We start from the raw sequence: 13,032 nt of genomic DNA, 5'->3' as shown, positions 1-13,032 counted from the left end.
GCTGAGTAGCTGATGCTATTTCGTATTCTTGCGTATGCGCATCAGATATGTGTATTTCCGACCGTGAGTGAAATCATTATATCGTAATCACTGCTACTGCATATAATAATAGTCGTTGTTATTAATCACCATCATATTCAACACTCTAAAACAAAGAAAGTATGAATAGAAGTATGTAAATAAACTAAATTACCCTCAAAATTGAGCAAATGTTGTATGATTGAATATATATCATTTGCAAATATAAAGGTATCATTACTAATACTACGTAGTAGCAGTAATAAGGGAAGCAATGTTACACATTTAAATGTAAACAAAAATAAACATACCGGTACCTGTGGATCCTGCCCAATGTTTTCCTTGTGGTAAATTTTCAGATGTTTCAGGAGATGTGGTTTGATTATGTTCATGAATTTTCTTGCACTTTTGGCATTTCACCTTTTTGCTTTCCTTGCCCTCAAATACAGAATATTTCCAAAGAGATTTCGCTTTTCATCCTCCTCTTTCTGCCATTTCTTTTCCTATGCCTCTGCACAATCAAAAAAAAAACATGACCAGCCCAAGAGTAGAAAAAAAAAAGTGAGCAAAACTGTACCTAATAGGGGTGTCTAGAATACAGTTTTCATTCTATATAAGGAAATGTTAACTTTTGAACATACATTGCATTGGTTTAGACGCTATTTTTCAGTCGCATCGGGCAATGTGTTATGTTTTGCAGTGGGATTTTACAGAATCATCCGATTGCAAAGTTTAAACGTGTTTAATATTTTGCGATGTGATTCACACTCATCAGCTAGTGTGTCACACCCACTCGCAAGTTTCAAAGTCAGCAACCAGTGAGCACACCGCGTTAAGTCATATTACTGGAGACAGACATGCATGCATTCTCTCTCTATCTATATAGCTATCTCTTACTTGTGTGTGTGTGTGTGTATAGATTATATATATATATATATATATATATATATATATATATATATATATAATATATATATATATAATGACACACACACACAGCGTCGTAACCAGAGCTGACATTCTACCAAGGTCAATCTTAGGTTTCATGCTATAGCTGGCAGTATTTATATGACTGCTTGGTATTTACTATTCAACCTCCAAATCTATGTTACACAGCAAACCAACAGAGAAAATTAAGGAGCCTTCTGTACTTTACCAGAATTTACCAAAAAAAAAAACAACCAAGGACACAACCTCTGTGTCCTCCTAGTTAGTTAAGGCCATGTATGTGTGTGTATGTGTGTATAATATATATATATATATATATATATAAAATATAATATATAAATTACACACACACACACACACAAGGTTCCATTGGTTTGTAGCAGCAGTTAACTATTATGTAAATATTTTGTCTAACAGTTAAGTACAATGATTATGGGGCTGTCGGGGCTTGTTTTCAAAAGATATCGGCACAGATATTAACCAATAGAGTACCTTGTGTGTGTATTGGTGAGAATATATGCATGTCTCATGTGGTTTTTACGATCACTATGCCTTCTAGCCAAAATTGTAGGTATTATTGTCTACTGTCATAGCCTTATGTTTTCTCCTATTGTCGTTGATTTGCCCTATTGCCGCTGTACTTAATGCATCCAGGGCAGGTCAAACATCAGAAAAAATAATAATAATTGTGCGTCCCTTCCTGCGATTTCAGTCGGGCAGTGTGTGATGCCCGCTGGCAAAGATTTTTTTGTGATGCGATCGTCTTCATTGAGATATGACGGTCGCATTGGGCAGTGTGTTCCGGGCTTTAGGAGCAAGCAGTTTTTCAATAGCAGGCAAGAAATCTCTGTATTAAAACAGTTGCTTTAAGCAAGTTTTGCAATTTGCATATATATTTTTTAAATGTAATTACTGTACGGTATTTTTGTAATGTGAAGTTACTGACACTTTTTTGATTTTGCGTCTTGAGACGCAAGTCTTATTTGTCATTATATTTTCTAATACAATCATCAAAAAAAAACCATAGTCTGTTTATAAAAGCCAAAGACAGCAAAAATATTACTTAAACAGGGATCCTAGGAATCCGTTTGCTGTGGAAAAACACAGATTTTCTATGCTGTCTGGCTGTTTGGTAACCAAATCAATACACTTACACACTTGATATATAATCATCAACACAGGCAATTTTGCTTTAAATTGAAAAAAATATACTTGTTCAATAACTGCTTCTGGTGTACAGAGGTCAAGGTTGAACAAGGCGCACGGTCAGTGTCACTCGCGTTCATGCTGAAACGTAGCTGCAGTTTACTTCAGTATCCGGTGCGTTTTTACTACTCAAGTTGTTTAAAGATGCCGAAAACGATAGAAAAAATCACTTCAAGATCGGGTCGATGAGTTTGGCAATAGCCATCCAAGTGATAAAGACTAACTTGAGATAAACTTTAAATTACTACACAGACATATTTAATGTTTAAAGTAAAATGGTACGTTTGTTTATATGATTGATTGATGCCAATTCAGCTTGTAACTCGAATTTGAAAGTGTACCAATACTTCCTGTTGTGTTAACTGTTACACAACGACTCAATTTTAGCCTTTTATTATTGCAGAATAACGCAGATTCATTTACTTTATTTGAGAATAATTATTTTATTGCGGAAAACTAGGATCCCTGCTCATTGTACATGTCTTAGTCATATAAATCGGCCATTTTGAACCTCCAGCGAGACAGCTCTGAGCTTGACTCGCTACCGTTAAGAAGCACTCGTGACATGTGCATCGTTCAATAGGAAAAGTCCCTGGGGCGCTCTGCCTATTGAATGCACTTCTGGAGGGTGTTACGTGGCTTTTAAAATTGGCCTCCTCACAATGACAACAGCAGCCAAACCTGCCAATTCAGAATGAATAAACTTCTGCAGTAAATATTAATACAAATTACCACCTGCTGAATACAGTGCTAACAGCAGTCTGTTTGTTTACTCATAGTCTGGGGTTCGGGGTTTGGTTTCTAGTAGATCTGTATTTGGGCAATTGCAGCGTTTATGAGTGTGACATTTACACACAAAATGTAACTTTGTTACCATACATAAAGGGCTCTTTTAATTAATTAAAGAAGCGGTATAGACTATTTAGATGAAGTGCTCTTTAAACTGTGTCCTGTTAAAATTCCATGGTTCAAAGTCTCTTTTTTTTGTTGCCCAAAAAACTCGTTATGGATGTGACAGAAATGGACAAGCATTTCTGGGTCACTTTACATGTTCTCAAAAGTCTAATTTGTGGGACCTGCACCCAGAACATTTAATGTAATTTTGTAAGAGACTTTTCTGCTCCCCAAAATCATATTAATTAATCTATCAGGTTTTTAATATTTTAATAGTACAACCCAAAGTCCAGCGTTATGGATGTGATGCGTGTGTTTTGCTTTTTGCACTGTGGCCAATCAAATTAGAAACTCACCCTTTCCCCTTTGGTTGTGAATATCCATGCGGACAAAAACAAAGTGGACACATGCTACAAGTAGTTAAATTCAAGTTTTGTCTCCGTATTAAATAAAAACATGTAAACTGGCACAAAAATTATTTATATATATTGCAGCAGTGTGGAGTAGTGGTTAGGGCTCTGGACTCTTGACCGGAGGGTCGTGGGTTCAATCCCAGGTGGAGGACACTGCTGCTGTATCCTTGAGCAAGGTACTTTACCTAGATGGCTCCAGTAAAAAAAACAACTGTATAAATGGGTAATTGTATGTAAAAAAAATGGTGATATCTGTATAATGTGTAATGTGATATCTTGTAACAATTGTAAGTCGCCCTGGATAAGGGTGTCTGCTAAGAAATTAATAATTATTATTATTATTATTATTATTATTATTATTATTATTATTATTATTATTATTATAATAATAATAATGTTGAAGTGCGTCCTGAATTGTTATAATAACGTGATGCAAAAATGAAAAGTGAAATCCAAGTGCTTTGAATGAAGTGGCTGAATTAACACCCTGATGTCACTTCAGTTTAAAGGTGTGTTTGGGCGTTCTTAAATCAATGAAAATTATGGAACATTTAACAGAGGTTGTGTTAACGCCAAATTTTCCATCAGACGCAAAATAAATCCATTGGACAGAAAAATATTTTGTCTTGCGTTCACGGGACACACAGAATGGGAAAGGGATGCAGCCATGCACATTCACGGTAATCTATTACACTGCAGCAAAATAACCGTGCGATTAAGTGTTCTCGCCAGCGCTGTTGAGCGTAACATGCCATTATGTTATCTGGAAAAATGACGCTGTATTCGGGCCGTTACGCTGTGTTTTCAGTTTGCGTAACAGCCAAAAAATAATAATAATCCTGTGAAACATTGTTGATTATTCCTTTTATGTGAGAAATTGGTTTGCTTAAAATACATGTTTCAGCTCTCAATACTCTTCAATGGGTTGGTTGTAACAGCATGTTCTTTAGTTTGGTGCGTGTAATGTATGCGACACGGAGACAAGATTGAACTTCACTGAACGTTAGGTTACTTGCCGTAACCCTGGTTCCTTGAAAGAGAAGACGACCACCAACTACGAGGTCGCTTCAGTCGCCCTCACGAGTTCGATGGAAAAAGAGGGAGATCTTCCTGTGAGTGGTGGTTTTATACCCTCAGTGGGCGGGACCGAGTGCGTCATCCCAGGAAGGGGCCTTCGGCAGCTCTGATATAGAGAGCTCAGCATTACCTACCTCAAGGGCAGGAATATCCCATACATAATGTTGGTGGTCGTCTTTGAATTGAAAGGGAACTTTATTAGCACATTCCCCACTGTTGACGGATGAGACTAGATCCTGGGTGTGCCCCTGATACACAGCTCTGTAACAACCAACACCACTGCAGATCTTTATTATTATACCATAACTACGTTCCCTCTAAGACTTTCATTTAGTTAGCCACTGTGGCTAAAGTAACTTTAACATTTTTTAGCACACTGGAAAAACTTAGCCACTTAACAATACTATAAACAAGTTATACTGTTTCAGCAAGGCAAAAGGATGTGTGTTTTATTTGAAAACATGTAGATATTTAAATGCCAGACCCTACCATTTACAATACACAAATATTATATTTAAATTGCACTATAACTCTGATTCCCATTTAATAAATGCCAAACTTAGTCCCACATGAAGTAACGTAATTACAGATTTCCTAAATTCTGAATAGGTTTGCAGATATTCATGTACTGCATAATCCTTTACATTAGTTTTGTTTACTGTGTTCTTTCACCTGTGACTACTGACAATAATATTGCACCGATTCTGACATTAAAACTCAATAAATATTTATTATTTTATTAAATTATTCCTCTTTCGAATCCACTCTGTTACTATTTCCAAAACATATTTCAACACAGTTTTAAGAGATAGCAAACAACGGGGTGGGAGGGGGGAGAGACACTTAGCTGTGATCTTGAAACTGCGTGTTTCTGACTTGCCGTGTTTGAAAATGTTCTTTCGGGATCAGAGGGTGTGTTTGACACCATGACTGCTTCACCTCCCAGTGACTAGTATCACGGTCATATTTTAGTTGTGTGTACATGGGTGACTGGTATTCCTTGGGCTACATCTTTCAGAACATGATTCTGGTAATTGGTCTGTACAATTTGTTTTACAACATTTTTTTTTTCCTTTTGCATGCCATGTGGGTTTTTTTTTTTTTTTTTTTTTACATGAGCGCCGTCCGCTGACTGTTTGTTTTAGAGCGTCTGTCCTTCCGCCAAACACAGTGTTTGTGGCATGTATAATATGTTACGACGTGATCCAGCTAAAGAGCTTTCATTGGGCAAAATGAAATCAAACTAAACAGTCAGTATTGATTAATCTACCAGCACACATTGAATGTGCTGGCAGTCTTACACAAGTGAATTTTTTCAAAGCCTTCGCCACCGTGGCGAACTTCGAGGAAAAATAGTTGAGCCACAAGGGAAAACGTTTCGCTTGTAGCGACGAGGCTAGCATAACAATCTGGGTTAAATAAGTAAATCGTTCAGACGAAGAACAGTAATGTGTATTCCAAGGAGTTTTGAGATATGCAGTCTTTTATTTCAAGGTCTTTAGAAAAAAAATCCAAAGTTGCACAATTTTACAATAAAACTTTTGTATGACCTTCATATAGTGTGTAGGTTTTAAAATATAAAATGTGGGACACAGTACATGTCCAGTTTTACTTGTGATAAGTGGGGGGGGGAAAAACATTTGTTGTATATTCCTTTACTATGGAACAACAGTGACAAACAGGTGTTCCACTTATTCTTGCAAGCACACGTGTGATCAAGTGTAAGTTCAGTCTTTTAATGACCATATGTATGTATCGGAACAACAACAAAAGCAAAATTCCACAATCACGTGATCACAGTTAAGTTTATTAGAATATTTAAAATGTGAGATGATGCACGTTATTAGTATAGCTTTTTTTAGTAGACTTTATTTTAATACAACTCGCATGCAGAAACTACTACTATGCAGTAGGCTACGATTGGGGAAAAAAAACAAAACGACAGTCGTGAATTTACTACTGACAACCATATATATATATAGAATATTATATATGCCGACAACTACTTCCACAAAGTGTAAGCTTGTGCATGACTTGTCCTGCCTCGCCTGCAGGGGGTTGCGAGGATCTCTGTTTCTTTCGTTGCCCCCGCCCCCCTCTCCTCCCACCACCGAGCTGTGAAAAATTCCTGGTGATTTAAGGATATTTACTGTTAAGCCCAGTCCACACTACATAACCGATCTCAAGAACCTTACGCAAATGTTTTAATTAATCCAATTCAAAGCGTCCACACCGAAGTACCATTGCATGTTTAGTTGGGCTTAATGCGTACACACACTATTACTATTAAAATAGTTTGGTTACAGTTCCTAGCAGCACATTGAACGGTGGAAATTAATATGATAGTATCCCACCACGCACTGTATTTTATTATTATTATTATTATTATTATTATTATTATTATTATTATTATTATTATTATTATTATTATTATATTTTTTTTATCACCATATTAAGAGGTCCATATTGCTAAGAAATAAAACAAGTAATTAGGAAAAAGTAAATGCGAACATTCACAAGTAGAGCTCAAAGTTTTGGGGTTTTATTTTTAATTAGGGAACGTTCCTTCAAACAAATGTAGCTGATTTTATGTCATAATTAAACTCGGAAAATGCTATTAATTACAAAACAATATTTGCTTTTACTTTTTCATATTTTGCCCGAGCCAAATTCCGGTCCCTTTTAATTTTATTTCAAACAGAGCTGACAAATTTATGTGAATTGCTCATCCCTGATCCTACTTTTAACTCGCATTTCATTTTTGCAGTCGCCTAATTTAACGTGTGCTTTTGTTATTTTCCCCACTAGTTTAACAGGGATGCCCTTACAGAGTTTTTTAAGCATAAAACTGAGCACCGTCTGGCCCTACCCCCTCCAACTCGTGTTAACTAGTGGCAAACCTTTTTCTTCTTTCATTCGCCATCTCGACAGCAAAGCGTTGTATAGCGTAAGCTGTATTGAAAGAAATGTCTCGAAACCCCTCTGCTGTTTGGGATTTTTTTTGTTAAATGCCCAGAGATCAAACAAAAAAAAAAAGTTGAATGCAAACTGCAAGCGACTGTTGATGTATCATGGAGGCACAACCAATCTCCGGGGTCACTTGACAAGCGTAAATTCATGTTATTTATTATTTAGTTTTAGAAGTAGTGAAATGTGATTGTGACTGATAACCTGCTTGGAACGGTTACTGTTAAAGTGACAATTTGTTTTGCCTAAGTCCACTGCAGTTGGTGTTGCTCCTGCAATGCAAGCTTACTTTATATATCGTAAGCAGCATAAATTACTTGTAAATAAACGTGTACAGTATTTATTTTTATTTAAATTATAAAAACATGATTACTGTTCTGTATAACGTATTTTTAAACTACATGTGAATGTTTTATTACATTTATATGTGCTCGACATTTTACTTAAGGAGGAGCGTTAACATGAACAGAAAATGTAAAAACATTTGAATCCCCATTAAAATGGCAGACACAATTTTTTGGTATTGTGATCTGTTTATATAGTCTCATAACAATGTGCTATGGTGCCCTTTTGTGATTACAATTCATATTTTGGGATTTCTTTGCAATCTCACCAGTCACGTCCATAACGCTAATTTGGACGCTTACTATTAGAGGGTCAACATTTGTATTCCATAGCATTTATTTTAAAAAGTTAGCTTTGCAGAGAAAGTTTGAAAAAAATATAATGTAGTATACAACTTATGTAGTATAAAAACTTTACCAAGAAAATGCTGTGGATGTGACATTTGGTTTTATTTAAACACCATTATTTTGAATTGCTTTAAAATATGTTCCTTTATTTCAAGAAAATGTAATATTAGTAACTTGGTATTACATACCCATGGAGTCAAAATGTGACATTCTGTATTTACAAATGTGTAACAGATTTATCCAACCATTGATCCTAAAATGTATGGAAGTTGGACTTCTGAAAATGTTGCTTTTTTCTTCTTTAACAGTAACTTCAAATGGCTGTAAAGTAAAAAGGCACAAACTCAACAAAAATAATACAGCCTGCATAATATAGATGAATAAATAGAGGAAGATATGTTTTTGATAAATGCAACTTTTTTTTTTTTTTCCATGGCCATTGTCACTATCATGGAATTGCCCATTTATAAGGCTGAACGTCGGAAGCAGCATTATAATGTCCCTGCCTGCATGCTGTAAATCAGCTTTTATGTGCCTCCGTGTGAAGGCTTTCTTGGTAGCAATGAATGCATTCTTCCACACACCTCTCCTGTAACTTAGCAACAGGTAATTTCTAAAACAACTGCATCACACATGATTATAGGTAAAGACTGCCAAACAGCCTTGTTCATACCCTTGGAGAAGAACTGCTGAAGCATTTCATTAACAATTCAAGAAACCAAAAAAGTTCAATGGTGTTTTGAAATTAGAGTGCTAGTTTGTTTCACGTATTGATGTCTTCTTTTTGTACACTTTGAATAAGTACAGTACATGGATCTCATACGGAATTGCAGTTCTTTACTTGTACTTTATAATACAGCATTGCCCATAACTATTCACAACTTGTGGTTTTAATAAATTATTTAGATGTCTGAATGTAACAATAATATTTGGCATGGCCATTTATTCCATGTATTCTGTGCATCAGGACGCCTCTTTCTGTCCCTTTTTTATTTTTTTATTTGTTTTCCTTTTTTAACACTACTTTAAACATTTGTATGTTAACAAGAGTTTAAAAAAAGTACAAGTATAACTGCAGTACTTGTACTTCAATTTGTAGAGGTTAATTATTAATTTATCTTCAGCACAGATTACCTAATTTTGTACTTAAAGTCAAGGAAATGTATGTTGTGACAATTACAAAAGGCAAAAGATCCGAATAAATAAGTAATATAATCTGAATGTTATTTCTGTTTGGGATGATCCATGAAATTAATATGTTTTACTGGAAAAATAACATTATTATTATTCTGTTTAAATACATAATTAGAGCTTGAAATAGCTTCCATATGCATTGCCTGTTAAGATATAAAGATGTCTTTCTTGAATACAAATGGAAATAAAAAATGTTCATGTAAGGCAAACATTTATAGTATGTAGCTGGTTTCACAGACGCCAATTATCTAATCTTTGGTGGGCGGGGCAAGAAAGGCAGAAAGTATAGGGAACGTGCCATATTCTCCTAGTTCCAGTCTAGAATGCCACAATTTTAGGCGTGCCATAAACCCTTGAATGGTGTCTTAGAGAATCAGAACATTGGACCTCCTGCCTTGAAGACCCAAGTTCAAGTAATTCAGTTTTCTGAATATGTCCTCTAAATATGCCAACCTTGACAACCAGTTGGTATCAAGAAAGAAGGCAGAAAAGTCAGACTTTTCTTTCTCCAAAAAAGCTTGCACCGCCTCTCTCAGTTCCCACAATCTATCCAGTACCTTCCCCCTGGACAGCCATTTACAAACCATCACACTCTTAGCACCATTTGTGCAGATCCTTACACAATCACCCCATTTCAACTGCAAGTCCTTCAACCTTGAAAATGTCCCTTTCTCTAAGTGGTCACAAAAAATAAATTCCTCTTGAATATCTCCATCACTCACAAACCTAACAAACACCATTAATTGTGTGCTGCAATGCAAAAGATTGTAATATTATTTGGTTAAATATGATATTCTTATAATCCAATTTGAACATACTTTTCCACTGTCGAAACTCTGCTTGCTGAAGTTGGCCGCTCGATTTTTTTTTTTTTTTTTTTTTTTTTTAAAAGCAAGCTTTTCCAAATGTTGCCTCAGTTTGATTGGCTTAAGGCTTTCATTTGATAAAACCTCCCCACAAAACACACATTGAGGCCGCTCCTGTATTCCAAACAGCTTTTACAAATTCAAAATTAAAAAAGATATCCCTGTATTTTCGTTTCATCTTAATTAGCTGCTTTCACAAATTCTTGGATCACTGTATAATGGTAGTAGCTGTAAGAAGACGTCCTCGGGTTGGTGCAGACGCGGGAAAATGCCGACAGAGTGGAATAAGTGAGAAAGGTGGAGAATGCAGCTGCATTTATGTTCCCGTGCTGCGACTCCTCAGAAAGGTGCTCGCGACCCACTTTGAGTTGTGACCCATAGTTTAAGAACCACTGCTGTAGACGGTTGAATGAATGACATAGTTTACTTAAGAATTATTGCGGATCAAACCCTACAGCATTTGTACCCTGTTGATGGCTACTTTCAAGACAATAATGCTTCCATTCGCCATGCCACAATTGTGCCCGATTGATTTGAGGAGCATGACGGCATCTTTCATAGCCACCACAATCCCTGAATCTCGGTGCAATTGAGCATGTTCGGGATAAACTTGAACAACTCATTTGCCATCACAATCCTCTGCAGCAATTGCCTGAAATATTAATGGCTGTGATCAGAGCAAACTGACCCAAACCGATATTAGATGAAAATGTGTGCATGCTTCGTGGTACTAAGTCCCTTCGTTAAGTTCAGTCTTACTCCAGTGGTCTTGCTGTAGTCAGACCATGTGACCTGCAGTGTAGCAAAAGAACCAGGATGTGGCTGTTTATCTGCAGCGCATTGGAAATATTTGCATATCCTGCATGTGAAACACACAAGTAAAGAACAGAAACAGTTGTTGAATTAAAAAAAAAAAAACTGTATCGCACCAAACAACATTCCTCATACTTTCCTCTGAATCCTTTTGCTCAAGTGTGCAAGTACAGGATGCTGGATTATAAATCAAGTGAATACCATCCTCTGAACAAAATGTGTACGGGGAAACCTACTTTTAACAATGTTTGTTTTTTTTCCTTAGTAATTTTATAAACCATGTTAAGTCTTTAATGTGATACATGCTTAATATTTTATTTCTGATAATTATATTTCATTTTATAGAAAGCAAATGCTAAGGTCCATGAGGGTGTTTGTCAGCGCTGCAAAGATGTGTTGGAGTGGAAAATAAAATTTAATAAGTACAAAGCACTTGATCAGTCAAAAAAATGGTAAGTTAATGAATCTTCATATTTAAAAAAAAAAAAAAGTGTTTATTTTTATTTTCTTTTAGTGTTTTTTATTTTTTTGTTAAACCCAGTATTTGCATTTGGGCCATGAGAATGTTCGATGCAAATTGTTATCATTTTAAGAAACCGACTGATTAGAGTGAAAATGTAGTTTTGTACTTAGTCATCCCTGGATTGGATGTACCAGATGTAATGTTTAAGATTTCTGGTGTGTGTGTAATATATATATATATATATTATTTTTTTTTTTTTTCACACAGAACATCAAACACTACCTTAATCTCCCAAAGCCGGTCTGCATTTTGATTAAATAGCAGGCTTTTCCAGTCTTTTTTCTATAAAGGGGTTGCCATCAAACAATTGGCTGCAACTGTAGACTTCAGATTCTGTATGGAACACTCTTGAATAATTAATAATGATTGATCTACTTGTCTGTGAAAGGCAGCTTTCAGTGAAATTATGGAGCCCTGAACCATGTCTGTGCATCAAAATGACATCACCGGATTGTGGTGTGATTGTTGGTTACTAAGATAATGGGCATGTAATGGGATGTAGTGGGTAAACCTGCATTCTGTGCAGTTACCAACACACTGCTAGGCAAGGACATTTTATCCAACTGTTCTTGACAGCCTACGCAATTATGAGCCTACTCTTTACTATAAATAACCTTTTTGTTTTTATTCCTTTTTAATCTATTAAATTCCTAAATTGAAACAGGCTCGAGAACCATGTAAGCAACAATAAGGTTAACATTAGGTCAGTCTTATTTTAACACTGCCTGATTCCATGGTAATAGATATTCCTTTGAACTCGGATGTCTAGATTTTAACGTCTATAATACATTTACTGTTAATGTTTATGATAATTTCTGCAATTTCACGCAAAATTCAACTAAATTGAAATTAACTGGGCTGGAATTGAATCAATTACCACCTGGGTATATCGGCTCTAGATATTAAAAATAAGGTGTTTACAGTATTGGGTTTGTAAGGGCCTTTCACTAGCAAAAACAATTACAGAAATATTTATAAATATTTTGAAGAAAAATGTTAGTTATACAGTATATAAGTCAAACGGTGTCATACCTTTTCTGTGCTTTAAATTTTACAAATGCTAAGAAATAAATAATAATAATAATAATAATAATAACTAAACGGGCAATAATCAATTTTAATTGTGCTTCATTTTAATCTTCACCATGCTTTGAACTATGAGCCATTATATAAGGACTTCCCTAATATCTTTATTTCATTACAGTGTTAAATGCCTCCAGAAGACTGTGAGAGATGCCTATTACATTATGTGTAAACCCTGTGCTCTCAAACTGGATCTCTGTGCTAAATGTGGAAAAAAAGAAGAAATTGTGATTCCGTAAGTGTTTTGTTTTTCACACTCTTTACATTGTGCTGGTAAAGAAAGACATGTTATCAGACAGCATGTTTATCTGAAAATGTAGACCTCTGTGCCCAGGCTA

General features: G+C 35.5%; 1 protein-coding gene across 1 annotated transcript in view; it reads left to right on the top strand.

Moving 5' to 3' along the window:
• c1h9orf85 (chromosome 1 C9orf85 homolog) overlaps positions 1 to 13,032 on the top strand; it is a 37,646-nt gene that overhangs the window by 5,895 nt on the left and 18,719 nt on the right. Inside the window, exons 2-3 of the mRNA XM_034034514.3 lie at positions 11,434 to 11,540; positions 12,816 to 12,929. Of these exons, the coding sequence (XP_033890405.1) occupies positions 11,434 to 11,540; positions 12,816 to 12,929 (221 nt within the window). The remainder of the gene's footprint in view (positions 1 to 11,433; positions 11,541 to 12,815; positions 12,930 to 13,032) is intronic.

This window comes from Acipenser ruthenus, chromosome 1 (genome assembly GCF_902713425.1).
Source record: "Acipenser ruthenus chromosome 1, fAciRut3.2 maternal haplotype, whole genome shotgun sequence".
Taxonomy (NCBI): Eukaryota; Metazoa; Chordata; class Actinopteri; order Acipenseriformes; family Acipenseridae; genus Acipenser; species Acipenser ruthenus.
The sequence above is the reverse complement of the archived record's forward strand: the minus strand, read 5'-3'. Positions and strand labels throughout refer to the sequence as shown.